This window comes from Alnus glutinosa, chromosome 9, assembly GCF_958979055.1.
Source record: "Alnus glutinosa chromosome 9, dhAlnGlut1.1, whole genome shotgun sequence".
Classification (NCBI taxonomy): domain Eukaryota; kingdom Viridiplantae; phylum Streptophyta; class Magnoliopsida; order Fagales; family Betulaceae; genus Alnus; species Alnus glutinosa.
Window position 1 is genome coordinate 4,127,901 of NC_084894.1, and position 27,794 is coordinate 4,155,694.

The window sequence follows — 27,794 nt, forward strand, 5'->3', positions numbered from 1 at the left end:
CACAAAAAATCCCCAGCCCCCCGCTCTTAACCTTTACTCTTAACCCTTTACCCCCAATTCTCTAATTTTCTCAAATACCCTATTTCTCTCTCTAGAAAATATTTTTCCCTATTTTGGAAAAAAAAAAATTGTCTCTCTCTCTCTCTGTGTGTGTGTGTGCCTCTCTCTGGCACACCGCCATCATCGTCATCGGAGATTAATCCAAAATCCAACTTCGTCGCATTCATCTTAAATCGGACGGTTAATTTCACCCCCTGGCGAATCGTAGACGCCGCCGATATTGCGCGACCCGCCCGAAAATCCATACCCGATACCCGAACCGGAAACTCAAAACGGGTTTTCCAATTTCGTTGTTTTTCTTCGCCGGCGATTCAGGCCCCGGCGAGTCTAAGTTAAACAAGGTGCGCACGATTTTTAAATTGCGCACCTCCTCTCTCTTAGTTGAACCTGTTTAGTCGAACTCTTTTTTTTTTTCTCTTTAGCTGTATACGGGAGCTGCGCGTTTTGTAGTTTCTGTCATTGGATTCTCTGGTCGCTTCAATTTGATTTCGGTGTGAAATTAGGTTTTGGGATTTTAGGGTCTGTGCCTGTTCTAGGGTTTTGTTTAGGGAAGTTTTTGGAGGGTTTTAGCGATTGGTTTTGTTGGATTTTGAGAATTCGCTCCTTGATCTGCTGCTTGCTCTGTTCGATTTGTTTGTACGTTTGGTTTTTGGCGTTCATGATTTTTTCGATAATTTGGATCGGTTTTCGTGAATTTGTGATTGCAATGCGTTCAACTTCAATTTTGTTCAAGTGGTCCTCATTCGAAGTGTTTTAGGCACTTGTTCCTGATTTTTCTTTTCTAGCTTAGGTTTGGAATTGATCAGAGAAGCTTCGTTTTTGAGTGGAACTTACTCTTTGGCTTCGAATTTGAAGTTTCAGTCGGTGCTTACTCTTTCCTTTAGAGTTCAAATTGTTTTTTTATGTTAAACTGAAACTTGGGTCCCTTTCTTAGACAAGCATCCAATGTTTGGTTGATGAGAAAGTGTAGGGAAAGTGAGGAAACGGAATTGAGTCAATGATTAATCATTATTTGGTACGCATACATTGGATTTCTATTCAACTGAACCAAGTACAACTAGCTGGCTTGGTGGATTAAAGTTATTCATTACCTGAGAAGTCATGAGATTCAATATACTTGTTTCCTTCATTTTTGCAGTTTTCTCTGCAACCATATGGAGGCTTATATATGTGTTTGTTTTTGTTATTTAGTTTTGACCCACCGAATTAATTTTAGTTTCGAGGGAGTAATGTCTGAAAATGTTAGTTTTCTTTATTAATTTTCGTGAAAACGATAGGGGATTCTACTAACAGCCTTCACTTTCTTGTTACTTGGACCTTTCAGAGAGATTTTCGGAGACAACTGAAGCACTAGGTGGTTACAGCTTTACCTACGTGAAATTTTCACTTTATAATAACGAGATTGAGATAAATAAGCTCCATTGAGGTTCCATGTTAAAGGATGGCTCTTTTTAGGAACTATAATAATGAAACAGTTTCACAGAGTGTCCTAGAAGAAAAAGGCCAGGGACAGGGCATCAACAGAACTCATAGCTCGTTAGTGAATCAGGATGTAGATGCAACTTCGAGTGACAAAGAATTTGATATGAATATGGATGTGCAGTATCAAAGTGAAGGCGAACTGAATGATACCAATAGGCTGCAAAATGAGGGAGCTGCTGATGACAATGTTAATATGAGGGCGTCAAATTTGCAACCTTCTGGAAGGAGAACTGGGATCGCCGGAAAATGGGGTTCAACCTTTTGGAAGGACTGCCAACCCATGACCAGGGGTGGCTCTGATTCTGGGCAGGATTCCAAAAGTGGGTCTGACTATAGAAATGTAGAGGGGTCAGAAGACAATTCAATGGATGGCAGGGAAGATAGATTGGAGTCAGAAGATGACAATAGGAAAAAAGATGTGGGCAAGGGTCAGAGGGGCCATTCTGATGTCCCTGCAGATGAGATGTTATCTGATGAATATTATGAGCAGGACGGAGAAGAACAGAGAGACACTATGCATTATAGAGGGTTTCAACATTCTATAGGATTGAATTCTAGGCCACAATCAAAGCCTGTTGCTAACAGTAGCCATGTGAAAAGGAATCCCAAAGTTTTAAATGACAATGAAGATGGTGATAATGACGACAAAGATGCTGATGCTGATGCTGATGCTGATTATGAAGAAGAGGATGAGGAAGATGGTAGTTTATTTTTATTTTTGTTTTGTCTGTTAGATGGTTGCTATAGTATTACCATACTCACCGTGGGGAGTCAGCTGAATTCATGTCTTTTTTTGGTTGCATGCAGAGGATGATCCTGATGATGCAGACTTCGAGCCTGATTCTGGTGTCACGAGTGGTCGCACAGGGAACAAGGTTATTGTTATATCATTATCATAGTTGCTAAGCATTAATTTGTAGTCATTTTTTTTTCTTTTTCTTTTTTGTTTTTCCTTTCAAGTAGGACTTGTGGTATTAGATTTGTACTTGATTGCGCTTTGCACTTTTTAATGATATTTCTCTTACTCATCAAAAAAAAAAAAAAAAAAAAAAGACTTGTGGTATTAGATTTGACATGTTGCTCTGTGAAGATCAACTGACCAGGCACAACAAAATCCCATTGGACTTCCTTTGCTATTTTCTCAGATTTGGGCCTTGTTTGAAATCCCCATTCCCCTTCCCTCCCCTTCCCTTCACTTCTCCCAAAAAATATCAATTTCAAAATATTCTTACTTTTTTCACTTTTTATATCACATCAACACTTTTTTTATTACTTTTTAAATAAAAAACTCACTACAATACAAATTTTTCTCACTTTTTCATATAAATTATTTCAACTTTATATCACATCAATCATATTTTTGGTCTTGCCATTTTGATTTGCTGCACTTATCCGTGTAGTCCGTGTAACTTTTTTAGTTCATATGGTTTAGCGTCAGTTCATATGGATCTAGTACTATTTCCCAATGCCCATCTGACAAGGCTATTCTGTGTTTGATTCTTCTATCAGGTTGAACAGAGAAAAGTTCTTGAAAGTTTGTTTCTTTTGTTGGTTAGAATTTCTGTGAGGGAACCACTTAAGCTGTCCATAATTTTATTTAGTCGAAGTAATTTGTATATTGTAGTAGTTACTAGTTAGTATAGTCCAATGTGAAAATTGGTAGTATCTTAGGAAGTAGGTCTAAGCATGTTCCTGTCTGTGGGAAATCATATTGCTAAATTCTATTTGTGTGGGTTTTACCAAGCAACTGGTGTCGCTACCTATGATGCGTGTCTAGTAGTTGGGACATTGTTGAGGTCCAGTTCATTTTTTTTTTGTTTCTAATTTTTTTTTTTGCCACCATCAAGGCTTAAATGTTGTGTTCCACTATCTGTTGGGCTTACATTGTGTAGTTTAGTTTTATACTGCTAGTGAGGAGAGAATTTTTTAGGAGAAGGATATTGTGATTGGTGTACTGTAGTATAAGATGAATAGGGGTTGGTACTTTGTTTTGTAACCTGTGGGTGTTTGCTTGAGTTATGTATTCTTCCACTTAGGTGCCGTCTTCTTGGTTTCTGCAACTGCTACTTAGTATTTTAAAGACTGAGATTTTGATTTTGACTAGATCTATTTCTAGATCCATTAAGATTCAAAGTTTTTTTTTTTTTTTTTTGTTTTGTTTTCAAATAAGTTTGATCTCAGTGTTCTTAGGTTGCGCCTTTTGTGCTTTTTAATAATTGCATTTACTTATTAAAAAAAGGTTAGACCTCAACATTTGGGACGGCATAAGCATTATTTAAGCCACTCTTATGAAAAACTGTTCAAGTTTTCTTTATGAAAATGCGTCTACATTACTCTTGCTGCACAAACTTTTGGTCAACTTGTTCATTGGATTTTTGTTTTTTTTAAACATGTATTTATAGTTATTTGTTATGTCTGCAGACTTATCATACTTTTAATGATTCAGGATAAAGCCTGGAATGGCGAAGATTCTGACGAAGATGATGACAGTGTTGATGATGTAGAAGTTTCGGATGAAGATTCCTATTTTACAAAGAAAGCTAAGGGTAGGCAACAAGTTAAAGGAGGACGTAGTGTAGGGTCCACTAGAGAACGCGCATCATTTCGTGCATCTAGTCGACAAAGAAGAGTGAAATCATCATTTGAAGAGGATGAGTCTTCAGCAGAGGATTCCGACAGTGACAGTGAAGAGGATTTTAAAAGCATGACCAGAAGAGGTGTAAATCTCCGCAAAAATGGTGGTCGGTCCACTGTGTCAACAAATGCATCTGGACGACACAGCGAGGTCCGCACTTCTAGTAGGTCAGTTCGAAAGGTGTCATATGTTGAAAGTGATGGAAGTGAAGAAGTTGATGAAGGCAAGAAGAAAAAGCTCCACAAGGTGCAGTCTACTTATTGTAGTGTTAAATCCATGTATTCACCTGACATCTATATGTACTGTGTTTTGGTTTATATGCTAGATTTGGACGTATTTGTAGATTAGAAAATTTAGAGATTTAGTTGGGCAGTATAGCAGTAGCACGGGATGATCTTGTAGGGCTCTTTCTTATGGTAAGCCAGTTTGTTTTATGACATTAATGAAAGCTAAATACTTGTAAGTATGCAAGGGATTCCCCTGGTTTTTTTTTTTGGCTGTCGCTTTGGGGGGGGGGGGGGGGTAATTGTTGCCGGATGATTGCCCCGTATTACAGTTGAAAATTTTCTTCTTTAGCTGGTGCTCAAGTTTTTCTTATTTTGCAGAGGAAGATTTCATCAGAATTTTTAGCACAAGTTTGACTGAATGGACTAGCGATTTTGTTAGTGGTATTTCTTCCATGTTTAGGTCTTCTCTCGTGGGTGACATTAAGATGCCTACTTACCTAGTTAAATCGAGCTGTGGCATGGGCTAGCATTTAGTTTTGTTAGTCAAGTAGTGCTAGAAAATCTGGACGTTCTTATACATGATTTCTAAGAAGCAAAGTGCTGTGAAATAGAATAGAGGAAAAAGAAAAATTCAGATTTGCAATGCTTAAGCACAATTTGTTGGAAAGTGTTTTTTTTGCTATGTACTTATATTTTGTTTTATATCTACCTTAAAAAAATAAACCTTAGAACTAGGGTTGCGCCCCTTTGTGTTTATGTACTTGCTACGTACTCACAAGAATGAATATATTTTTTTATTAGGGTTGCGTCCCTTTGCGCTTATTTAATGATATTGAATTACTAAATAAAAAAAAACCTTATAACATGTTACTAGTTGGCTTGCTTGAATTTTTTTGAAGCGTATCACTGGACATTATCAGCTTTGTAAATAGAGGCTGGGATGGATCAATTTGGCAATACCCCGGGGGGGGGTGGAAATTGGTGTGGCAAGTTTTAGACAGATCCAGCGAACATTGAATATGTGCAAATTGTTTTTTTTATAAGTGGGATTGGGTTCGTTGAGTGAATAGTCCTGCAGCCTTGAGTCTTATCTGTTTCCGGGCTGTCTATCAAATGCAAACGATATTCTTCGGATTAAAGGAATCTCCTCCTTGCAAAGCCTTACTTTCTAAGATATGTACTTCAGTCAGAGTAGTAATTCTAGTTGGAGATGACTTGTTTTATCAGCTTTGTTTAGGATTGTGGACAGGTCCACTGGAGGCCTGCTTTGTTTGTGAAGATTAAAAAAGGTAGAAACTGAAAATATTGGGAAGTATGGGTATGTTGGCGACATCCGATACTTTTTTGTTCGGCTTACTGTCAAAGAGCTGGTGGTATCTCTGTAGTGAGAATAGGATATAGTTTCTTAGGAATGATAGATTGAAAGCAATGTGTAGTAACGGAAATGTGCTGGACATGGGAATGCACTGGATTCGGCTGATGTCGGTTTGATAAGCACTTTATGTATCCTCTAACCTGGAAATTAATCTTTTGAAAAGCAGGCACATTTGAAATTAGCCAAGGATAGCTGTTGGATATGCTTTCTCGCTTAGAAAGGAGCTCCAAAATACTTACTTTTCTCAATTTACCGATAAAAGATAATCTATTAGTCATTAGAGATTATCAAGTAGAAGAAACATTGAAGAAATATAGATCCAACCTGGTTTCTGAAAAAACTTAGTGAGAAGAAATTAGTATGTAGACCATTATTTTTAGAGGGTCTACTTATCTGAGTTGTGGCTTCTGCTGTCTGGAAATTTGTACTGTATTCTGCTTGTCCTGGTGTCTATTTTTATGTTTTTGAAGCTCTCTTGTTCAGCTTTCAAAATGTGTTGACCTGCTCAGTCTAATTTATGTTGTTAATTTTATGTTTGTGCACGCAAATGTGCTTCTCATTTTTGTGGTTAGGTTTCCATGCTTGTGCTAAGCTATGACATTTTGAAATGCAGAGATGCTTAGGACACCCCAGTGCGCTCACATAGTAAAGTTGTAAGGAATGTTGGTTAGAAATTGCTTACCCTGGTTGTGACGTGTCTATGCTCTTGTTTGTGGAGTGCTGTTGTTTATTGATAAAAAAACTCAGAACTCTTCCAATCTAATAATATTTTTATGTTTGTTGTTTGCACATCTGTTTGTTAATTGGATTTCTCTAAGGTTGCTTACTCTGAAATTGTTTCTTTTGCTTATTTCATGAAGTTGTTCTCATGTATGATATACTATTGTTTCCAAATATTTTTAATTGCATCTTTTAGGAGGAGATTGAAGCGGAAGACGGTGACTCCATTGAGAAGGTACTGTGGCATCAGCCAAAGGGCATGGCGGAAGATGCTATAAGGAATAATAGATCTACAGAACCTGTTCTGTTTAGCCACTTGTATGATGCCGAGCCAGATTGGAATGAGATGGAATTCTTGATAAAATGGAAAGGCCAATCACATTTGCACTGCCAGTGGAAGTCAATCTCTGAGCTGCAAAATGTATGCTTTTCATTCTTTCTATCGGTTACATGTAACGTATGGATGCCGTGACTAGTTTTATGGTTCTGTTGTCACATGTTACTCACAAGCTCTGTGCTTTTTGTCTATGTGAGTTTGCAGCTTAGTGGTTTTAAGAAGGTTGTAAATTACACGAAAAAAGTGATGGAGGATGTTAGGTTCAGGAAGGCGGTCTCACGTGAGGAGGTAATATTTGTGTTTTGCTCTCATCAAACCGAGGTTTTTTTTTTTTTTTTTTTAAATAACAGTGAAAGGTTTATAAAGTATTTTTAGTTGTTAGATTATTAATCAATTGCAAGCAGGGGCCACACACAAACAGGACACAAGCAAACACTAATATATCTGTAAGGACATATACGCATATGGACATGTAATAGAAACATTTTGGTAATTTGCTTCTATATCTATGCCTGAAAGTTAGATACCTAGAGTTCCCCAAAAAATGAGTTCTCTCTCTCCTCTCTCTCTCTCCCCAAAATGTGTGTATATATATATATATATAAAGCTATAAGTATTTTTTTCTTCTGGGCAAGTTATTAGTATTACTTAATGACATAGCATACTTCCTGATTCTTTGCCTTTGTATTTGGTTTCTAATGTTAACTGTAATCAAATGGGTTTAAAACATTGGCAATGAACTTAATTGTTTCACTGAAACAAGATGGGCAAACCAATTTGTCAATAGCAACATGGGCGTACACAAACTTCTTTGGCGGTTTTGTTAATACTTTTTTCTTAGGAGTTTATGCCATGTTATTCTTTTATTCTTTTATTTATTTTTTTTCCCCCAAGGATCAATTGACACAATTTTTGGTCTCTGGGGAGTATTCTAGACTTTTTACTTGTAAAATATTTTGATAGTAAGTTACTTATCAAAAAAAAAAATATTTTGATAGTAAGCCTGAGTTTTTAAAGGAAGAAGTAGATTAATGAAGGTTGAATAACAATTGTTGGTTTTTTATGAGTGTTCAATGTATTGTGGTCAATCAATGACAGCTCGACAAGATTTGAACTTTGAGATGTACTTCTCTCCCTCTCTGTCTCGATAATTTTTTACAACCTGAGTGAAGTCTTTGCTTTCTTTGTTGTCAAATCTCAATCGAGCAACATCAGCTTGATCACATGTATGAATCACTGCAACCTAACTTTATTTTTTTTTAATTTTTAATATTTATTACTGACGATTTGCAGCAAGGCTACTTCTATATTTGTTCATGGAGGAAAACCTACCTCTTAGGCGGAGTTTATTTTCTGTGCTGGGTGGGGTTATTATTCTATGTTATTAAGGTTCTTATTGCAATTGATGATTACAATAAGGGCCCTAAAGCATATATGGATAGATAGTGATACCTATGTACTATTAAGATTAATTTTTTTGATTTTTTTTCTTGACTCACATATTGGTTATGTTAGAGCTCCTCTGATATTGTATGTGGTCCTATATGGAATCATGTACATTTGGAATTAGAGCTGGAATTTCTTCAAGAAAATAGGATCTTGCTTTGATTTTAGAAAGTTGGGAATGGATATGTTGTGAATTTATTTCTTTGTTGTTATTAGGGGTGTAGAATTGAGATATTCAGCACAGTATTAGCTCATCAGTTCTTTTCATATTGATGCCATTGGTTTCCTGTCCTGTCTGGTCTTGATATGAGTGTGTTCGACGTATCTATCACATTTCAGTTTCTTTCTCCTATGAAGTTTCTTTAACGGTAGTGGGGAATGGCAATCTGCTTTTATGAATATGCTTATTCTTCCCCCCCTCCCCACTCATAGTTATTTTTCAATTGCTCCATAAAAGAAGCATGGCCATTCCCACCATGCTTTTTCACCCACACACCCCGCCCCACCCCCCCCGCCCCCGGTGCCCGCACGCGTGCACACACATACACACACTCAGTTATTTTTCAATTGCTTTATCCTATGAAGTTTGAATTTTCATGAAAGTGGGGATATTAATTTATTTGACATGGCGGCTCATTTATCTTTCCTTTTTACTGTTTCTGTATATACTTGGTAGATTGAGGTAAATGACGTGAGCAAGGAGATGGACTTAGATCTCATTAAGCAAAACAGTCAGGTTTGTTTTCTTCCTTTGCATCCATTTTTTTTTTTTTTAATTTTTTACTTTCCTTACTAGTGTTAAATAATTATTTTCAATTTGAGGTTTTAGTTAGTGGTTTTGCCAAATGCATTTTCAGGTGGAGAGAATATTTGCAGACCGAATCAATAAAGATAGTTCTGGCAATGTGGTACCAGAGTATTTAGTCAAGTGGCAAGGGCTATCTTACGCTGAAGCAACATGGTAATCTAGACTAGAAGTTTGTATGATGATTCCATTTCTGATGTACTATTTACTCCTCCTTGCTTGTTTTGGCCTGTATATTCTCAAACTGGTTAGGATGGTGGGTGTTGATACTGGTGTCTAGTCCCTTATGAATAATATAATATATTACTTTAGCCAATGGACTATAAATCTAATGGCATCTCCTCTCCTTATAAGAATGGGGCAGAAGAGTTATGCCGAGAAGAGTTATTGACTTGTTTGCTTGTTGGTGGAAGTCTTGAAGGCTGAAGAGTGCTGCGATTTGGAAGATGGTGCCTATTTGCATTTTTTGTGTGTTTGGAAAGAAAGAAATCTTAGATGTTTCGAGGATTTGGAGGGTTTTATGGAGGATATTTTAGCTTCGTTTCTTCATACGCTGTATCTTTGGACGGTGGCCTTTTTGTCCCCATTGGCTATTAGCTTTGCTGATTTTCTTGTTCGTTTTTCTATTCTTAGTTAGGTGTTTTCTTTGTATACTTCCAGTATACTAAGGGGCGCCTTACGCTTTCTATAAATCTAAATTTACTTATTAAAAAAAAAAAAAGGGGCAGAAGGTTTGATCGTTGGTTCAAGACCCACTATGTTAATGTAGAGCGCACCAATCAAACAAAAAATGTATTGTATTGCTTTGGTGGTTTTGTATGTCCCTTTTATTTACTGGCTTGTTCAATTTTTATTTCAAATTGGGATGCTTATATTTAAATTTGTGTTATTAGGGAGAAGGATGTAGATATCACGTTTGCTCAAGATGCCATTGATGAATACAAGGTATTATGTGTTTTAATTGTCTTTTTGCTTTTGATTTATAATGATTGTAAAAGGGCACATCTTCCAACATCTCCATTTGCTTGATTTCTTTATCTAGCCTTATAATTGTGGAAGAAATAAATTGTCTCGCATGTCCAAATGAATGGAGAATTGGGAGCTCATATTGATGAGGCTATTTGGAGATTGAACATCTAGTGGCCAACTCTTTAACAAGAAATTGAATATTTGGTTATCAAACTTTTGGTTTGTGGTTGATGCCTTGGCATCCCAAGCTGAAATTAAGGCTTTGAAGTCTTTTGAACATGGTATTTTCTTTGTTTTCTAATAGGTAATAAAATTCCTGAAGAAAGTGTAATAATGGGCTTGTGCAACCCTAGTACAAGGAATCTATACAAGAAAAAATACCCAAAAGCAAATCTAGTATCTAAAATCCAAAAGATTGAAGGACTCCAAATAAATTTGAAAATGAAGACGCAGTAGTGGTTGCCATCTGATCATAAAGAGAACTCAAGGACCAAAGATTCAACCTCATCGGGGCCGTGGACCAGTGACGGCGATCAATGTTCCGATAGCGCAGTCTTTGGGTGTTCCTTCTCAGCCCTCAATCGGGGCCATGGGACCAGTCCTCGATGGCGCTAGGTGGGGGAGGGGTTTCGGTTGCCCAACCCTCATCTGGTGGTGTTGGGCTTGCTTTTCCGTATCCGTTTGGCGTGAGGGGGTTCCCTCCCTTTTTTAAGTGAGTTTTGTTTCCACCTAGGCCGTTCTCCTTGGTGTATGGGTGTTCTCCCCATTTTTTACCTGGTATGTCTTGAAGGAGTAATGCTAGAAGTTACTCTTTTGTCACTCTTGTGTCCCTCAAAAAATGATGTGGCTTTTAAAATTATCATTGAGCTTATGATTAATTATTATTGAATTTTGATCAAGTGGTGATTTTATTTTTTGATAGACAAGAGATCAATTTTATAGAAAAAGCGTAAGGTGTCCCTTAGTACATTGGCAGTATACAGGGAAAACACCTATCTAGAAATAGAAAAGCGAGTGAGAAAGTCAGAAAAAGAAATATACAAAGGATGGACATAAGCCGAAGTCCAAAAATACAAAGACTGATAGAGCAAAGAGAGGATCTCATCCGAGGATCTTTCCAAGTTTTCAAAACTCCTATTGTTTCTTTCGCACCATAAACACCAAAAGATACAAATATGCGCCATTTTAAAAGCCACATCATTCTTGAAGGGATACAAGGAGGACGCAAGAGTGACTTATAGAATTACTCGTCTTGGAGGGACCAGTAGTCATTCTTGGGTCTTCGAGGTGGGTGAATCTTCAAAGGGGGATGATCCTGAGGGAGGGGTTGTTGTATACCCCAAGGTAGTGCAAGATGCTAGGTCGTGTTTTCATACGATGGGGGTTTCTTTCAAGGGGATTGAGAAGGGTTTTCTGGATTTCTCAACTTTAGTTGATGAGGGGCAGCGCTTTGTCTCTACTTTTAAGCAAAAAGGGAAAAGAGAGGTCAAGAATCTAGAATGCTTGATCAATTTCGATGCTAGGGGTGTTGGTTCTAGCCGGGTTAGAGGCAAGATCGCCCTTGCTGTTGTGTAAAGTAGCCCAGGTTCTTTGAGGGCTCTGGGTTTTTGTGGTAGGGTTGGGGGTTTCTTCTGTCTTTTGGGTTTTTTTGGGTGTTCTTTCTTTGTTTTTTGTTTTTCTTTTGTTTTGGTAACCTTCTTGTATACTCCTTGCATGCTTAGGGGTGCCTTATGTTTTTTTAATGTTGTTTCTTTACTTACCTATATAAAAAAAAGATTCAACCTCATTACGTTCTTTTTAATTGAAAATGAATGTACCAATCCGTGACAGTTGTTCTGTTCAATTCTTTCCCAATGCTGCTGCTCAAGTAAAAAATGCTAAAAGTTCTGGAAATGCATTTTTTTTTGGGAGTATCACCATAACATTATGCCAAAACTTTACTTATAAAAAAAAACATTATGCCAAAACTGAATCTGGGGGCCATTACTCTCTCAAACCTAATAAATTTGTAAAAGTTCTTCCATGGGTACCTTTAATATTCTTCATAAATTAACACCATATGGTCCTCTAACTACATCGAGTAATGTTAGAAGTCATACTCATGTCCTTCTTGTGTCTCTCAAAAACTTAAAATCACCATTGGATTAGTGAGAGATCAGTATTGAATTTTGATCAAATGGCGATTTTAAAAGTCAAATCAGTTTTGGAGTGACTAAAGGGGGACATGTGCATGACGTCTAGAATTACTCAACTACATCACCACACCCTCCCTAAGAAACCCTATACTTATCCACCACCGTCCTCCAAAGATTGTTCCTCGTTGTTGCATAGGACCACAACCATTTTCTGAGTAAAGCTGGATAAAAAAACCAGAGACTTCCTATTCCTTAAGGCCCCTTTTTGAAGTGGAGCACAAACATTATGCCAATTGACCAAATGGAATTTAAACTCATCCCCAATACTTCCCCAAGTGAATTCTCGCTGCAGTTTTTCAAATCTATTAGCAATATCAATGGGCATGGGGAAAAGAGTTTGAGTTGGGAGATTAGATAGCATACTATTGATCAATGTGATTCTGCCTCTTTTTGACAAAGAATTTCTTCTAGCTTGTCAATTTTTACATCTTTTCTATCACCCCATCCCAACTTGCTCTTTTTAAATGGAGAACCTAAAGGTAGCCCCAAATATTCTAAAGGGAGATAAGACACTCTACTATTAAGAGTAGCACAAACTCCTCTTGCAACACTTCACTGACAAGTCAATTGATGTTTTCTTTGTATTATTCTTTCCCCTTTTTTCTGTTCCTCACCAGTGTTTCTCACAGCTCTCTTGTCAGTAGTAACCTTGAATTTTTTAAGCTTCGTTTGATTTGTTACTGTGTCCCAGTGTGTTATCATATGAATGTGTCCAAATGTACATGCACCCAACACACAAGTGAAATGTGGGTTTTATATCATGTTAAAGGTTTATGGTTTGTCATTTGTGAGCAGGCTCGTGAAGCTACAATGGCCGTCCAAGGAAAAATGGTGGATTTCCAACGTAAGAAGAGCAAAGGTCAGTACTTTTCTGGTCTCTGGAAACATGCTTTAAGTGAACTCTAATGTAGCTATTGTGAACTGCAAATCGGTTATATAGTAGGTTTGGTTCAAGTTGCACCTGGTAGAATTTTTGTTTAATTAAACAGCATTTAATAACTTAAGATTAATGTTTTGTAAGTACTGTTAGGTTACTCTTGTATTTGAACTTATCATGTATGCCAAATTTCATATCAATTGGAGTTATTTACCATCCAATCCATACATTCACGTGTTTAATATTTTTAAAATTATAAAATAAAATAACATTTTGAACAATTTATTGATGAGATGGTTAATCTCCGGTCATTTGGTATTTGAAGAACGTGACAGGTATGGGAAACAAGTTTAAGAGTTTTGGAGAGAGGAGGTTTATGATATTCTTTAGGAATTTGATAACAACAAAACTAAATGTGGCTTTTAATATTATTTTAACAACGATTTTAATAGTTTGTTAGTGATGGATTGGTTTGAAGTAAATGTTACCTATGAACTTAGGAGAATTCTGTAATTTTTGGAAATATGTGGGAGGATCATCCCTTAACTTCTCGAATATCGGGTTTTGCATGGAGAATTGTTTTCTATTTTGCAGCATGTGAATTACATACAAAGATATTAATTAATCTGAAATCTGTAATGTTTAGCAAGCTTAAGGAAGCTTGATGAACAGCCTGAATGGTTGAAAGGAGGAAAGCTTCGTGATTATCAGCTGGAGGGTTTGAATTTTCTTGTTAACAGGTATACTTTCTCTAGCTTTTTTGATTACCTATCAAAAAAAATTTGCTGTATGTTCTCTCTGTAGTTTGAAGCTTTCATCTTTTACTGAAAAATGATTACCGTTCATTTGTTAAGTAATGGAAAATTTATGACCAAAATGAGGCAGTCTAGTACACAGCAAGTGCAATAAGGTTTCATAAAAGAATAATAATCTGAAATGCATACAATCATGGAAAGAAGAAGTGGAAGAATAAGGACTATGAAAAGCACACATCCAATCATACAGCCCTTTTAAGGGGAAAAAAAAAATTGAAGTGACAAAATTGTATGCTTCAAGTGGTTACATTAAAATATGTTTGCTCTTGTACATGGCCTAATCAGTGTCTCTTGCATGACAGTTGGAGGAATGATACAAATGTCATCTTAGCTGATGAAATGGGTCTTGGGAAAACTGTTCAGTCAGTTTCTATGCTTGGCTTTTTACAGGTAAAATCTTATTCTTCTTCATGCTGATCCATTATAAGACTTTAGAGTCATCATTTATGTTAAATGTTAATAATTTCCATCTCTTCTTACAGAATGCCCAACAAATCCATGGGCCTTTTCTTGTTGTTGTACCATTATCCACTTTGTCAAACTGGGCAAAAGAATTTAGGAAGTGGCTTCCTGATATGAATGTTATTATATATGTTGGCACCCGGGCAAGCAGAGAGGTGAGTCATACTTCTGAACACATGGTTTGAGGTAGATGGGAGTATAGGATGGGAAAAAAGTTTTCATGTATATACTTCTTGATTGTTTAGTGATGACAGGTTTGGCCAAATGAAATTTATCTAGATAACTGATAAAGACAGTTAATTGGTGTACTAATAGAGCGTGCTTATCTTATTGCTATAGATATGTGACTTAAAATGTCAGCATAGTGATACACAATCTGGATTTTTCCATGGTGTACAGACGACGGTATATGATATTTGACCACAGTAGGAAGTTTGGTTCCCAAGCTTTTGCTTTGTGAAATTTGTGAACTTTTATTCTCCCATAACATGTCAATAGTGAAATGAATGGCAGATCAGCTGGGGCAAATGGCTGACTATAATAGCAAAGTGTATGTTATAATTATTCTTTTGGTACTTGATTGCTAGAGAAAGTTTTGGTCCCCATTGCTGTCTGGCTTGATGGAGCAGTTGAATGTCAAATCTCCTTGGCAATCATTAATATTGTACCGGTGGGGCTTTGCATCATGATGAAATTAATTATTGATCACCATATTTGATTGCTCTCTTTACATTTTACTGAATAAAAATCATAAGGTGGAGGCTACTAGTCTGTTGTATTTTATGTGATTCATATCTGCATTAGGAATGTTGCTTTGGTATGCCACAATGCGTGATTATGATCAACTTCTCATCATATTTTTTTTTTTTGCTCACTGTTTTTATTGCTTAATGGTTGCAGGTTTGTGAGCAATATGAAATTTTCAATGATAAAAAAGCTGGCAGGCCTTTAAAATTTAATACACTACTGACTACATATGAAGTAGTTCTGAAGGATAAGGCTGTTCTCTCCAAGATCAAGTGGAATTACCTGATGGTTGATGAAGCTCATAGGTTGAAGAATAGCGAGGCACAGTTATACACAACTCTTTCGGTATGCTAAATTCTCCGATGAATTTGACTTCGACCTTCGAGTTTACATTATTGAAATTAATTTGATTAGTTTTGGGTATTGCCTTCCTGTTTCCTCAGGAATTTAGCACCAAGAACAAGTTGCTTATTACTGGCACTCCTTTACAAAATAGTGTGGAAGAGCTATGGTACATAATTTTTCTCTTTATATTAGTGAGAACATTGCATTTTTTTGCATGCTAAATTAGTTAATTCTTCTTTCTTTGTTGAGTATGCAAATATGCTGATAAAAAAACGTGTTGCAAAGCTCGAAAATTACTTTTTTTTTTCCCCACAATTATAGTATAGTATAGCATATTGTGGTGTCTCCCTTAATTTTTGAACCCTTTCCCTTCGCTTTTATCAAATAGAGGTTACAATTGCATTATTTGCATATGCGTGCCCTATTGACCATTTGTAAAACTTGTAACTCTATGCTTATAATGTTTTCTCCTCATCACCTTGACCTACAAAATTTTCATGCTTCCCTTTTCCTTGGCCGTGCACTTACGTCAATGACCTTGGTCTTCCTTGTACTAGAACTGGTATCTGTTGTTCCTAAATAATTAATCTTGAATGACTTACCCTTGTCTTGATTGTGGCTAAAATTCTTGGTTTTTTGGTTATTTGAATATCCTTCCATTTGTTTTTTTGTAAATTTCTTGTGTTGCTGCTGAATAATTTGATCTTCTTCCCGAGCTTATGTAGGCTTTAAAGCTTAAAAGATCTTTAAACTTGGTTGGTCAGCATGACCAGCTTTAGTGAAATTTACATAGCTACTTGGTAGGCCAGCATGCCTCATATTCAATTTGAATTTTCAGTACAATTTTTTAATTATTGGGTGGTAGGATTTAATTAAGAAAACTCAAGTGATAAGAAACAATTGCATGACAATTATATTGATTTATTTTCCAAATATAACATTTTACATGCACCTGGGAAACCATTTTTTTTGTACCTTTTGTGTACTAGGGTTGTATCCCTGTCGTACATTTAAAATATTTATTTGCTTATAAAAAAATAGGGAAACTGTGTTGTATATATACATAGTAAACCTGCACGAATAGGTACGCGTAGAGCCATTAGTTGCTGTCTCATATATGCAATGCACAAATACAAACTCTTTTTTTTTTGGATAAGTAATCGAAATACTATTAAAAGCGTAAAATGCAACCCAGGTACACATGAAGTATACAAAAGAAACATCTAACTAGGAGGAGAAAAAAGTTCAAGAAAATCAATTAAACTAATCATCAAGGGAGCTAAAAACGTAGCTGTCCAAGTAGAAAGAGCACAAAAAAAAGACTCGAGCTTTTCTAACGTTTTCTCTCGGTCCTTGAAAATTCGATCGTTTCTTTCCCTCTAAAGGCACCACAAAAGGCAATAAAACACCATTTTCCACATGACAACACTTCGAGAGTGCCCACTCGTCCCCCAGCAAGCAAACAAATCAACCACCCGACTAGGCAAGTAGGCATAACTCAAGACAACCCCAAAGCGACTGAAGAAAGCATTTTATAAGGCGCAAGCAACCTTACAACGGAGAAGAAGATGGTCCACGGACTCCCCATTCCTCTTGCGCATGCATTACCTATCAACCACAATGGCTTGTTTCCTCTTAAGATTGTCCATGGTAAGAATCTTTCCTAGGGTTGTTGACTAAGTGAAACAAGCCACTTTCAAATGAACCTTGGTCCGCCAAATACTCTTCAAATGATAGGAGAGCAAACCTTGGACCAACTAACTGGGTGATATTTAAATTCTTCACCTTTTCCATCCCATAAGAAATCTTGATGGAGTTTCTCTATGTGATTTGCCACACCAGCAAAAAGGTGGAAAAAGACAAGTACGTAAGAAAGTTGGAAAGAGTGCTTTTTATAAGGGTAACCCTACCACCCTTACTTAGATACATCATTTTTCAACTAGCCAACCGACGCTCAATCATTTCAGCTACACCATTCCAAATAGGCTCGACCTTCTAACAAGTCCCAAGCAGAAGACGAAGATACTTCAATGGCAAAGAAGAAACCTCACAGCCCAAAATGCCAACCAACCCATCCACATTACCCGTAGGAACCAAAATTTACTTAGCCAGATTAACCTTCAAACCGGAGACAACTTCAAAACATAAGAATAAAGCACGTAGGTAGTGAAGGTGATTAGGGTCGGCCCCACAAAAAACCAAAGTATCATTTGCGAACAACATATGTGATATATTTACCACATTAGAGTGCCTAGTCTCCACAGGGAAGCTTGAGAGAAGACCTCCACCAACAGTTGCAGTAAGCGTTTTATTTAACGCCTCCATGACAACAACAATTAGAAGAGGAGATAAAGGGTCTCCTTGTCTCAACCCAAAAGAGCTATTGAAGAAGTCGAACGGAGTGCCATTCACCAAAATGGGGAAGCGCACTGAAGAGATACAATGCGCTATCCAAGAACACCATTTCTCCCCAAATCCGCCCATTCTCAACAAATACAGTAAGAATTCCTAGATGACATGCACAAATACAAACATTTATCGCTAACATATACACAAACATGAACATAAGTCCCTTATTCATGTTATCTCATGTTGGATTTTGAGAATTTTAAGCAATAAAATGTAGGATAATCTATAATGAATATGTAGATCACACACTCTGTATGTATGATGTGTGTTTCATTCACCCTTAATGACTTCATTGTATTTGTTTATAGTCCTTTTCATCCACTCCTACTGCATTAATTCTTTAGAACCGTATGATGTACTTTTTGTGGACAATATTTGATGGACTTTTTATTCTTCTTCTTGTTTTTTTTTTGTCCCTTTATGTTGTTATTCTTTTCCTTCCTCCTTTATGATTAGAAGGGTTCTTCTCAGTTATTGTTATTAACTTATGTCTGTGTATATTGTTTGGTACTTGGATGCTAGTATAGGGGAACTAGATGTCATTAGTGTGATATTGTTGATTTTTCGCAACTACTTGAAAGCCAGTGTGAGATTCCTCTTGATTATAAACAAAGTTTTGGGAGATCAACAAGGTGTTTTTATTATTCTTCTTCTTCAAAGTATAAATTTGCTATTGTTGGTACCATATCTCATTCATATTTCTGCTTGTTTTCCACCCTCTTTTGCTATAGGGCTCTGCTTCACTTCCTTGACCCTGAGAAGTTCAAGAGTAAGGATGATTTTGTTCAGAATTACAAGAATCTCAGCTCATTCAATGAGATTGAGGTACAATTTACAGTCTTCATCTTGCTCTTTTACATTATCTGCTTGACTTCTTATATATTTAATTTATTTGAATAATAGTGATTCCTCTGTACCTTAAAAGTATTGCCTGGGTGGTTTTTAATGTAGCTTGCTAATCTTCATATGGAGTTGAGGCCTCATATTCTCCGAAGAGTTATAAAAGATGTAGAGAAGTCTTTGCCTCCAAAAATTGAGCGTATTCTACGGGTTGAAATGTCCCCTCTTCAGAAGCAGTAAGTGCTATAATCAGCAAACCATAAAAAAGTGCCATCATCAGCTTGTGATGAAGTGATTTATTCCAATTGTGTCAGTGAGTTCACCATCTGGACACTTGGTTCTGGTCGTGTTTGTGTAGGTACTACAAGTGGATTTTGGAACGCAATTTTCATGACTTGAACAAAGGAGTCCGTGGGAATCAGGTTATTATACACTTCAAACATCATTTATAACGTTTTGGATTGAACTCTGTTTATTGTTTCCTCATGTTCTGCATAAAGTCTGTCATAATTGCTAAGCACAAGTGGTTTTTTCTTTTTTTTGGGGGGGGGGGGGAGAGGAGGTTGGTAAAGATGAATGTATTGTGTGTGGCATAATACTGACAGAATCTGTAATTTGTTTAAGAATGCCTTTTTGTTGTTAATAATTTAGAATTTGGCACATTCATATTCTCTCCATTTCAGGTTTCACTTTTAAATATTGTGGTAGAGTTGAAGAAATGTTGCAATCATCCCTTCCTGTTTGAAAGTGCGGACCATGGTTATGGTGGGGACTCGAGGACAAATGATAGCAGTAAAGTGGAGAGAATTGTTTTAAGTAGCGGGAAGCTAGTCATACTTGATAAGCTTCTTGTTAGATTACATGAGACAAAGCATCGTGTTCTGATTTTTTCCCAGGTTTGTTTCAGAAATCATTGCATTGAATATGTAGCTTAAGAACTTGCAGGAAGCTATGAATTTTTATGTAGTCTTACCTTGTAGTTTTGTTTCTTGAGTATTCTCTTCTTTGCATGTAGACAGACCAGTCAATGGGATGAATTATCTTGAGAATGGTGCATGGCATTCTATATTGGCGATTTCTTTAATACTTAGATACCAGTTAAATTGTTTTGGAAGTCAAGAATAAGATAATTGTTTCTGAATTGTCCAATCATAGACAGATCGACTTATGCAGATCCATAGAGACATTCAAGACATGTAATTAGCCTTCCCCACTGAAAGTTAGTGCGGATGCTATTGGCTTACCTGATTGCTTGGTCTGTTGTCTTAGAATGTTTTTGAACTTATTGGGTACTGAACAAGTTTTATACTTACGTTACTTTATTTGTTCTTAATTTAAAAAATTTGTGTATATTTGCTTGTTCAACTTTTACACAATTAGAGTGTAAATTGGTTTCAATGCAACACTTTCTTCATTTATGTTTTTTGGCATCAGGATATTTTACACGTGTATCTTTGATCAATAAAAAAGCTTGAATTGATGGTACTGCTTTCATGATGGTTGTTTCTGCCGGAGCTTACTATAATGAAATGGACTCTTTGGGTATGATCTCTTGGAGGGACTGCAGTGGATTATGCAAAGAGGTTACTGTTTGTGTATATCTCTTGAAGGGAGTGCATTGGATTATGAGAAGAGGTTACCCCGCCTTGACTACGAATCAACTTCAGTTTTAAAAATTACGTATATTTTAAGAAATGGAGAATAATTATGAAACCAACATTTTAAAAGGGATTTTATTGGGTACTATCCTTATATTTAATTAGGACAGTAAATTCATAGTTCTCTTACATTTGTTCCCCCCACCCCCCCCCCCCCCCCCCCCCCACCCCCCAAAAAAAAAGAAACGAAAGAAAAATGGAAAAACCCTTTGAAGTTATTAGTGAAATTTTCTTTCCTCCCAAATCAGATTGGTGTTTCATATAAAGTTGCTCCAATTACATAGTTTTTCAAATCACATAGGTTCTTTGGTACCAACCTGTTTTGCCGTTGTGCTGATGAATTTTAACAGTTTTATGATCGCATTTTATGGTAATTTTTCTGTTGATAATTTTCTGTAGTTTTTTTTTTTAATAAATATTTTTATGAATAATTTGTGTTAGTTGTTATATGGTATATACTGATATATTTAAGTGACTAAAGGATAATATTGAGTTTTGCAAAAGTGTATCTAAGTGTCTGAGTCATGGCTACAAATGATGATTTGCTGCAGATGGTTAGAATGCTGGATATACTAGCAGAGTATATGTCACTTAGAGGGTTTCAGTTTCAGAGGCTTGATGGTAGTACAAAGGCTGAGTTGCGCCAGCAGGCTATGGAACATTTTAATGCTCCTGGTAGTGAGGATTTCTGCTTCCTTCTTTCAACTAGGGCAGGTGGCCTTGGTATCAACCTTGCAACAGCTGACACAGTTATAATATTTGATTCAGATTGGAATCCCCAAAATGACTTACAGGTTTGTACTGGATGAAATATTTCTCTTTTGTTTACCACCGTTGGGAGTTTACTCCTTTTTATTTATTTATATTATTATTATTTTTATATATAGATATATATAATTTATTTTTTATTTTTTTTGTTGTGCATTAGGCAATGAGTAGAGCTCATAGAATTGGACAACAAGACGTTGTTAACATCTATAGATTTGTTACAAGCAAAAGTGTTGAGGAAGATATCCTGGAGCGAGCCAAGAAAAAAATGGTACTGCACAAAAATGTTTTGAATTGTTTAATTATTTATTTTGTTATTTGTTCTAAGATGTATTGATTTATGCATGTACATGCATAACATTTTAATCTATACCTATGTGCATGAAATATACATGAATCTTTTACTTCTGGCACGAGGTAAATAAATTTACGTGTTCTTTTTTGTTCATGTGTGCCTCTATAGGTTCTTGACCATTTGGTGATCCAAAAATTAAATGCAGAGGGCAGATTGGAGAAGAAAGAAGCAAAGAAAGGGAGTTACTTTGACAAAGTAAGGACATTTGTTAGAATACAGTTGTAATGTTTTCATTGGATTGCATGGTTACAATAAAGAAGAAAGAATTTTTTTTAAGCATATAAGCTTATATTTATAGTAAGAATTTTTTTCTTTTTGTTTCAAATCTTAAATGTAGCATCAGATTTTTACCTTTTTTCTTTTTAGACAATCAATGTATCTTTTTATATTTCATGATTGCAGAATGAGCTGTCAGCTATCTTAAGATTTGGAGCAGAGGAACTTTTTAAGGAAGACAAGAATGATGAAGAAAGCAAGAAAAGACTCTTAAGTATGGATATTGATGAAATTCTTGAAAGAGCGGAGAAGGTTGAAGAGAAGGAACCTGGTGGAGAGCAAGGGAATGAATTGTTGAGTGCTTTTAAGGCAAGAAAATAGAATCGCATTTTTTAGTTTAACTGCATGCTGTTTTTTCTTAAGCCAATGACTGATAGGTCAAATTGCACCTCCTCCCTTTCATTGATGGGGTGGGGGTGAGGTCATTTGTGCAACACCACTCGGTGTGTTTGTAACTTACTGATGAAAAGAAAAAGCATTTTATTGTATAATAAATTTTTCTTCTTTCCTCTAGGGTTTTGGGGTTGGGGGCAGCATGTGGGTTGATTTGTTCTTGATTCTGCTTTTAAATCCAAGCATAGAGAGTCATTTATGGGTTTTTTTGGCAAAGCCTTTATTTTTTGTCTTTATCTGTTTATATCCAGGTCGCCAATTTTTGTGCTGAAGATGATGGGAGCTTTTGGAGTCGTTGGATAAAACCAGACGCGGTAGCCCATGCTGAAGTATGAACCTATTATGTTGATATTGACTTAATATACAATACATCTAAGTTTTCGAAGTAATGTTTAGGAGATCATTATTCTCTTTTTTTCTTTTCTTTTCTTCTTCTTTTTTTTTTTTTTTTTTTTTTTTTTTTTTTTTTTTTTTTGTATATCTTATAGTTTAGACATTTGTTCTCCCTTCAGGAAGCTCTAGTTCCGCGTGCTGCAAGAAATACTAAAAGCTATGCGGAGGCTAATCAACCTGAGATGAGTAATAAAAGGAAAAAGAAAGGACCTGAGCCTCAGGAGCGAGTGCAGAAACGCCGCAAAGCTGATCATTCAGTCCCGGCAGCACCAATGATTGAGGGAGCTACTTGTCAAGTGAGAAGATGGTCTTACGGGAATTTGTCTAAGAGAGATGCGTTACGTTTTTCTCGTGCGGTAAAGTTCTGTTGATACTTATACACTATGCCTTGTGCTTTGTCTTATTATGTCCTTGATAGTGTCACCTGAAAATTTTATAACATGATAAGGATTTATCAAAATGAAAAGAGTGTTTGTGATTTATCTTCTTTTATTTTATTTTGTTGCATTTTTTAACACTTGGCATAAGTAGGGTCCGTTATTTCTTTTTTGGTAGAATACCCCTGGAATGGATATACTAGCTCACTTTACATGTGGAATTATGGTTTGGCATAGTAAAGTTACTGTCTGCACGATTTTATGGATGTCCAATATGCATTTTCTTTGACATACATAATGTTAAGCAACACCCTCTCTCCTATACTGGCTTTCTTCATTCCTGCCCCTCTTTTGCCCACGACCTGGGGGAGGGGACCATTTGCCTGCCTGCAGATAAATTAGATTGGGAAAGCATAACTTTTTTACTCAATTACAGAAGCAGTTATTGTTGTATGAGATGATATGTATAAGTTCAGTTACCACCATCTCTGACATGCTGACAGCCAGTTTTGTTGTAATCACAAGGAAGGAGGGCAGAAAAAATTATTCGCCGAACTCATGAGCATACCTTTGTGGTGTTGAAAATGTTTTTGGAGCTTTTAAGGTTTTATTATTTTAAACGTAGTCTTGCTTTGGTTCTGATTTGTGTTCAAATTTCATGTCTGGTTAATTGAACTTTTTCTGAGAAGTTTCAAGAGAATGAGAATGCAGTTACTCTATTTCAGTGTTTGAGTTTGGACACAGCCATCCCTAGAAATTATTTTTGTTTGCTCTATTATATTTCTTACCTTTCTTCCATCATTACAAATTAGGTCATGAAATTTGGGAACCAGAGCCAAATCAGCTTAATAGCTGTGGAGGTTGGGGGTGCAGTTGGAGCAGCTCCGCCTGAAGCACAGATTGAACTCTTCGATGCTTTGATTGATGGGTGTAGAGAAGCAGTTGAAGCAGGAAATCTAGACCCAAAGGTTGGTCTTAAGATTTTATAATTTGGTTGTTTTGTTGAATGCTGCATTTGCTTTCTGTTTGTACTTGTTCGCACTTGTAATCTAATTTTTACATGGTAATAATTCATAGGGGCCTTTGTTGGATTTCTTTGGTGTTCCTGTAAAGGCTAATGATCTTCTCACCCGTGTTCAAGAGCTTCAACTCCTAGCGAAGCGCATTAGTCGCTATGATGACCCCATTGCACAATTCCGAGTGCTGATGTACCTCAAACCTTCAACATGGTCCAAAGGGTGTGGCTGGAATCAGAGTATGTGTTACTCTTCCCATTGTTATTTTAATTTTTTTTTTTTATATTTCTTTCCGTTATATGAAAAATATTATTGTTTTTCCTGATTTTTTCATGTTTTTCACTGTGTGATAGTTGATGATGCAAGATTGCTTCTGGGAATACACTACCATGGTTTTGGCAATTGGGAAAAGATAAGGTTGGATGAAAGGCTTGGCCTTGTGAAGAAGATTGCTCCAGTGGAACTTCAACACCATGAAACCTTTCTACCGCGTGCTCCAAATTTGAGAGACCGTGCTAATGCACTCCTGGAAATGGTAGGCAGTCTGCAATCTAGTTTCTGTCTGTAGATTTGTTGGCCTTTTCTTTTTTCCTTTCCATATTTTATCAATGGTTAAACACCAGAAGTTTTGATTTTTGAACATCAATTGTGAATATCTTGCTCTGGCTTTAATGGTATAAAGTTCAAAGTGTTGATTATGCCCCTATTCGTCTGATGAAGTCGGGGCACTACAGGATATTTGCAATGTCATTGCTGGCTTCTACAGATGGTTCTCACTACCTTCGATTAGGAAGTGCAGGGGAAGGGAATAAAAAAAATATTGAATTTGTTTTCTCATGGTACTGTTCGAGGAAATAAACTTGTTTATGTGTTTGTTTGGTTTGAACGTTTTGTATGGGCATTTTCCACTCTCTTTTGCACTTTTTTTCACCTTCTAACATTTCATGGATCGTTTGTTTTTACTTTTCTCATCTCATGTTAACTTGTGCAAGCTGGACAACTGAGGAGAGTTGATGGCTGGTGTAAGACATGAATTAAACCAGTATGAATACAGACATTTGATGTCCCATTTTAACTAATTGGCCTTATTTCTAGTGTATGAATAATTCAACTACTTGTCATGCATGCTTTTGCGGAAGTCCAGAAAAATAATATGTGGGCAACGTATCTGGCAGCTGCACATATCATTTTGCTGCCATTCATTTCATGCATGCTTGAATGTGTCCTTTTTTGTAAAATGATTCTGCAAAGTCTAGGTTCTGTCTTCCCTTTCTTCATTATTTTCTTATTTGATTTTTTTTTTTATTATTATTTTTTGATTTTTTTTTTAATGCTAATATATATATTATAAGTGATTGTCGCTTTTTGCTTCATGTCGGTGGTTTCTTTTTTTGGGTCATGACTTGCATGATCCTGATGACTAGTGCTTTCACCCAGGAACTTGCAGCTCTTGGAAAGAGAGCAAATGCTAAAGTGAGTCGTAAGGCTTCCAAGAAGGAGAGGGACAATCTTCTGAACATCTCAGTTTCTCGTGGCCGGGATAAGAAAGGAAAGGCTGGATCTCAGAAAGTCAATGTTCAAATGAACAAAGAGAGACGTCAGAAACCCACGAAAGTTGAACCTTTGGTAAAAGAGGAGGGTGAAATGTCGGACAATGAAGAAGTGTATGAGCAGTTCAAGGAAGTGAAATGGATGGAATGGTGTGAAGATGTCATGATTGACGAGGTGAAAACCCTGGAACGTCTTCAGAGGTTGCAGACCACTAGTGCCAATCTTCCAAAGGAAAAGGTAGTTTTTTCGTTTTGGTTTTCCTTTTATCTCGTTGTTTGTTATTATAGTCTTGAGCTTATGTATTCAATTTTCTTCTCCTTCAGGTGCTTATGAAAATTCGGAGTTACTTGCAGCTTCTAGGACGAAGGATAGACCAAATTGTTTTAGAACATGAGGAGGAGCCGTATAAACAAGATAGTATGTTTTTTTTTTTTTTTCCTGCTTGATTCGTTTATTATCGCTATGGTATACGTCACTTTCAATCTATGTTTTGGGCTGTCACTATTCTCATTCTCTTGTGAGCATAAAGTGTTATTTTCCTTTTTTTTTTTTTTTAAAAGAAAAAGATAAGGGCTGACTTTGTTTTTCATGTTATAGCAGTTTTAAAGATGATCTGAAAACGCATCTGTTTCAAATTCAAACCTTCTTAACAATGTAGTTATTAAATTGACAGGGATGACCATGCGACTTTGGAACTATGTCTCTACCTTTTCAAATCTCTCCGGGGAGAGACTTCATCAAATTTATTCAAAACTTAAACAAGAGCAAGAAGAGGAGGCAGGGGTCGGCCCCTCCCATCTCAATGGCTCTGCACCTGGTCCAATTGGCCGAGACGGTGACCCCAATTATTTTCCTCCTTTCCCTCGGCATGTTGAGAGGCAAAGAGGGTACAGTAATATGAGTACCTACCAAACATCAGAACCAGTTCAAAAGGGGCATGATACAGCGAAATTCGAAGCATGGAAACGAAGGAGAAGAGCAGAAACTGATAATCATTTCCAGGTTCAGCCCACATCTGTAAGATCTATGAGTAATGGTGCTCCTCGGTTATCTGATCCAAATTCATTGGGCATTCTTGGGGCTGGACCATCTGAAAACAGACGCTTTGCTGGTGAGAAGCCTTTTAGGACGCGTCAGACCGGCTTCCCTCCGAGACAAGGTTTCTCATCAGGCATTAAGTAGTCTTCATGTTATTTGGAGGAGAGCAGATGATTTGAGAATTAGGGCTATTGGCTCGCTGGGTGAAAACTGCTTCAGCCATTATATATATCCTCTGGAGTTCTTTCCACCCATAGGAATAAGTGGGTCTCCGATTCCTATTTGGTGTCCTGCGGCTGATCTCGAAAAGTATTCACTGAATGGGATTGCATCCTTCAACAAAGGTTGCCGAGAAACAGAGCAAAAAATCCTCTGTTATGTGCAAGGTTCATGGAAAGTCTTGCTGCCAATTCTTTTCTTCTTTTGAAGATGAGTTGAGTAATTTGTTTTCGTAAATAGTGAAAAATCAAAAAAGGATTAATCTCATTCCATATATACACACGAGAGGAACTTCCTATATGTAATATGCCTTTGAAAAGTGTACATTATCAAATTTTCCATAAAAAAATTTTGGGCTTTTTCTTCTCGCAATTTTTGTTCACCTTCTCTTCCATAATAACATTATATGTGTTTTGTTTGCTTAATGTTTTTTCCTTGGTGGTTATAGCAAGAATATGATACAACAGCTGGCACATGCTTGCTTAGACTTGCATGAGATATGGAGCTTCTGGCTGTCACGGGAAGATGAGAAACAAACAGCCAACCAACAGGATAATTTGAAAGTTCCCTTTGATTTGCCGCTCATGGTTTAGAGATCGATGTGTACAAAAAATGTAGCTACACTTGCTATCTTCTATGGCTAGAAAGGTGAGAGAAGAAATAATAATAATAATAATAATAAAGAATGAAAAAAAAAAAAGAAAGATTGATTGACAGGGAATAGAGGACAAAAACAAAATTAGGGGTTTGGAAATGAAGCTGCACAGATACAAAAGAGGGTGTGTCGTGTGTGGCCTTGGTTATCTCAAGAGAAGTGTGGTTGACATCCCGTTATCACTTTATCTTTCACATTGCCTTCTCAACCTCAAATCCAAAAACTACCTTCCTTGTGACGACGTTGAATAACACGTTTCGGCAGTGCTTCTTTTCGTGCTTATTATATATGGTGCCCCCCTATATCTTGCCATTTTCTAATTGCTGCCTCTTGGTTGCTTCATTTTTAT

General features: G+C 36.6%; 1 protein-coding gene across 1 annotated transcript; it reads left to right on the forward strand.

The window, feature by feature from the left end:
• On the forward strand, nt 1-27,162 carry LOC133878496 (protein CHROMATIN REMODELING 5). Its single transcript, XM_062317053.1, has 31 exons — nt 1-401; nt 1,385-2,243; nt 2,350-2,417; nt 3,989-4,423; nt 6,696-6,920; nt 7,041-7,124; nt 8,959-9,018; nt 9,140-9,243; nt 9,981-10,032; nt 13,047-13,110; nt 13,775-13,868; nt 14,246-14,333; nt 14,426-14,560; nt 15,306-15,497; nt 15,596-15,663; nt 18,638-18,731; nt 18,858-18,982; nt 19,105-19,168; nt 19,430-19,642; nt 20,956-21,198; nt 21,333-21,443; nt 21,636-21,722; nt 21,930-22,112; nt 22,448-22,525; nt 22,709-22,945; nt 23,779-23,934; nt 24,044-24,221; nt 24,336-24,517; nt 25,420-25,770; nt 25,857-25,950; nt 26,207-27,162. Exons 2-31 carry the CDS (start codon nt 1,502-1,504, stop codon nt 26,713-26,715), a joined length of 5,316 nt encoding a protein of 1,771 aa, XP_062173037.1. The 5' UTR covers nt 1-401; nt 1,385-1,501; the 3' UTR covers nt 26,716-27,162.
• Nucleotides 27,163-27,794: the final 632 nt, after the last annotated feature.

Excerpts from the sequence above, each read along its gene's own strand:
- LOC133878496 (XM_062317053.1), top strand. The coding sequence starts at position 1,502 with ATGGCTCTTTTTAGGAACTATAATAATGAAACAGTTTCACAGAGTGTC. Across the intron at positions 7,125-8,958 it reads AGGCGGTCTCACGTGAGGAG|ATTGAGGTAAATGACGTGAG; the intron begins GTAATATTTGTG and ends TATACTTGGTAG. Across the intron at positions 18,983-19,104 it reads ATGTCCCCTCTTCAGAAGCA|GTACTACAAGTGGATTTTGG; the intron begins GTAAGTGCTATA and ends GTGTTTGTGTAG.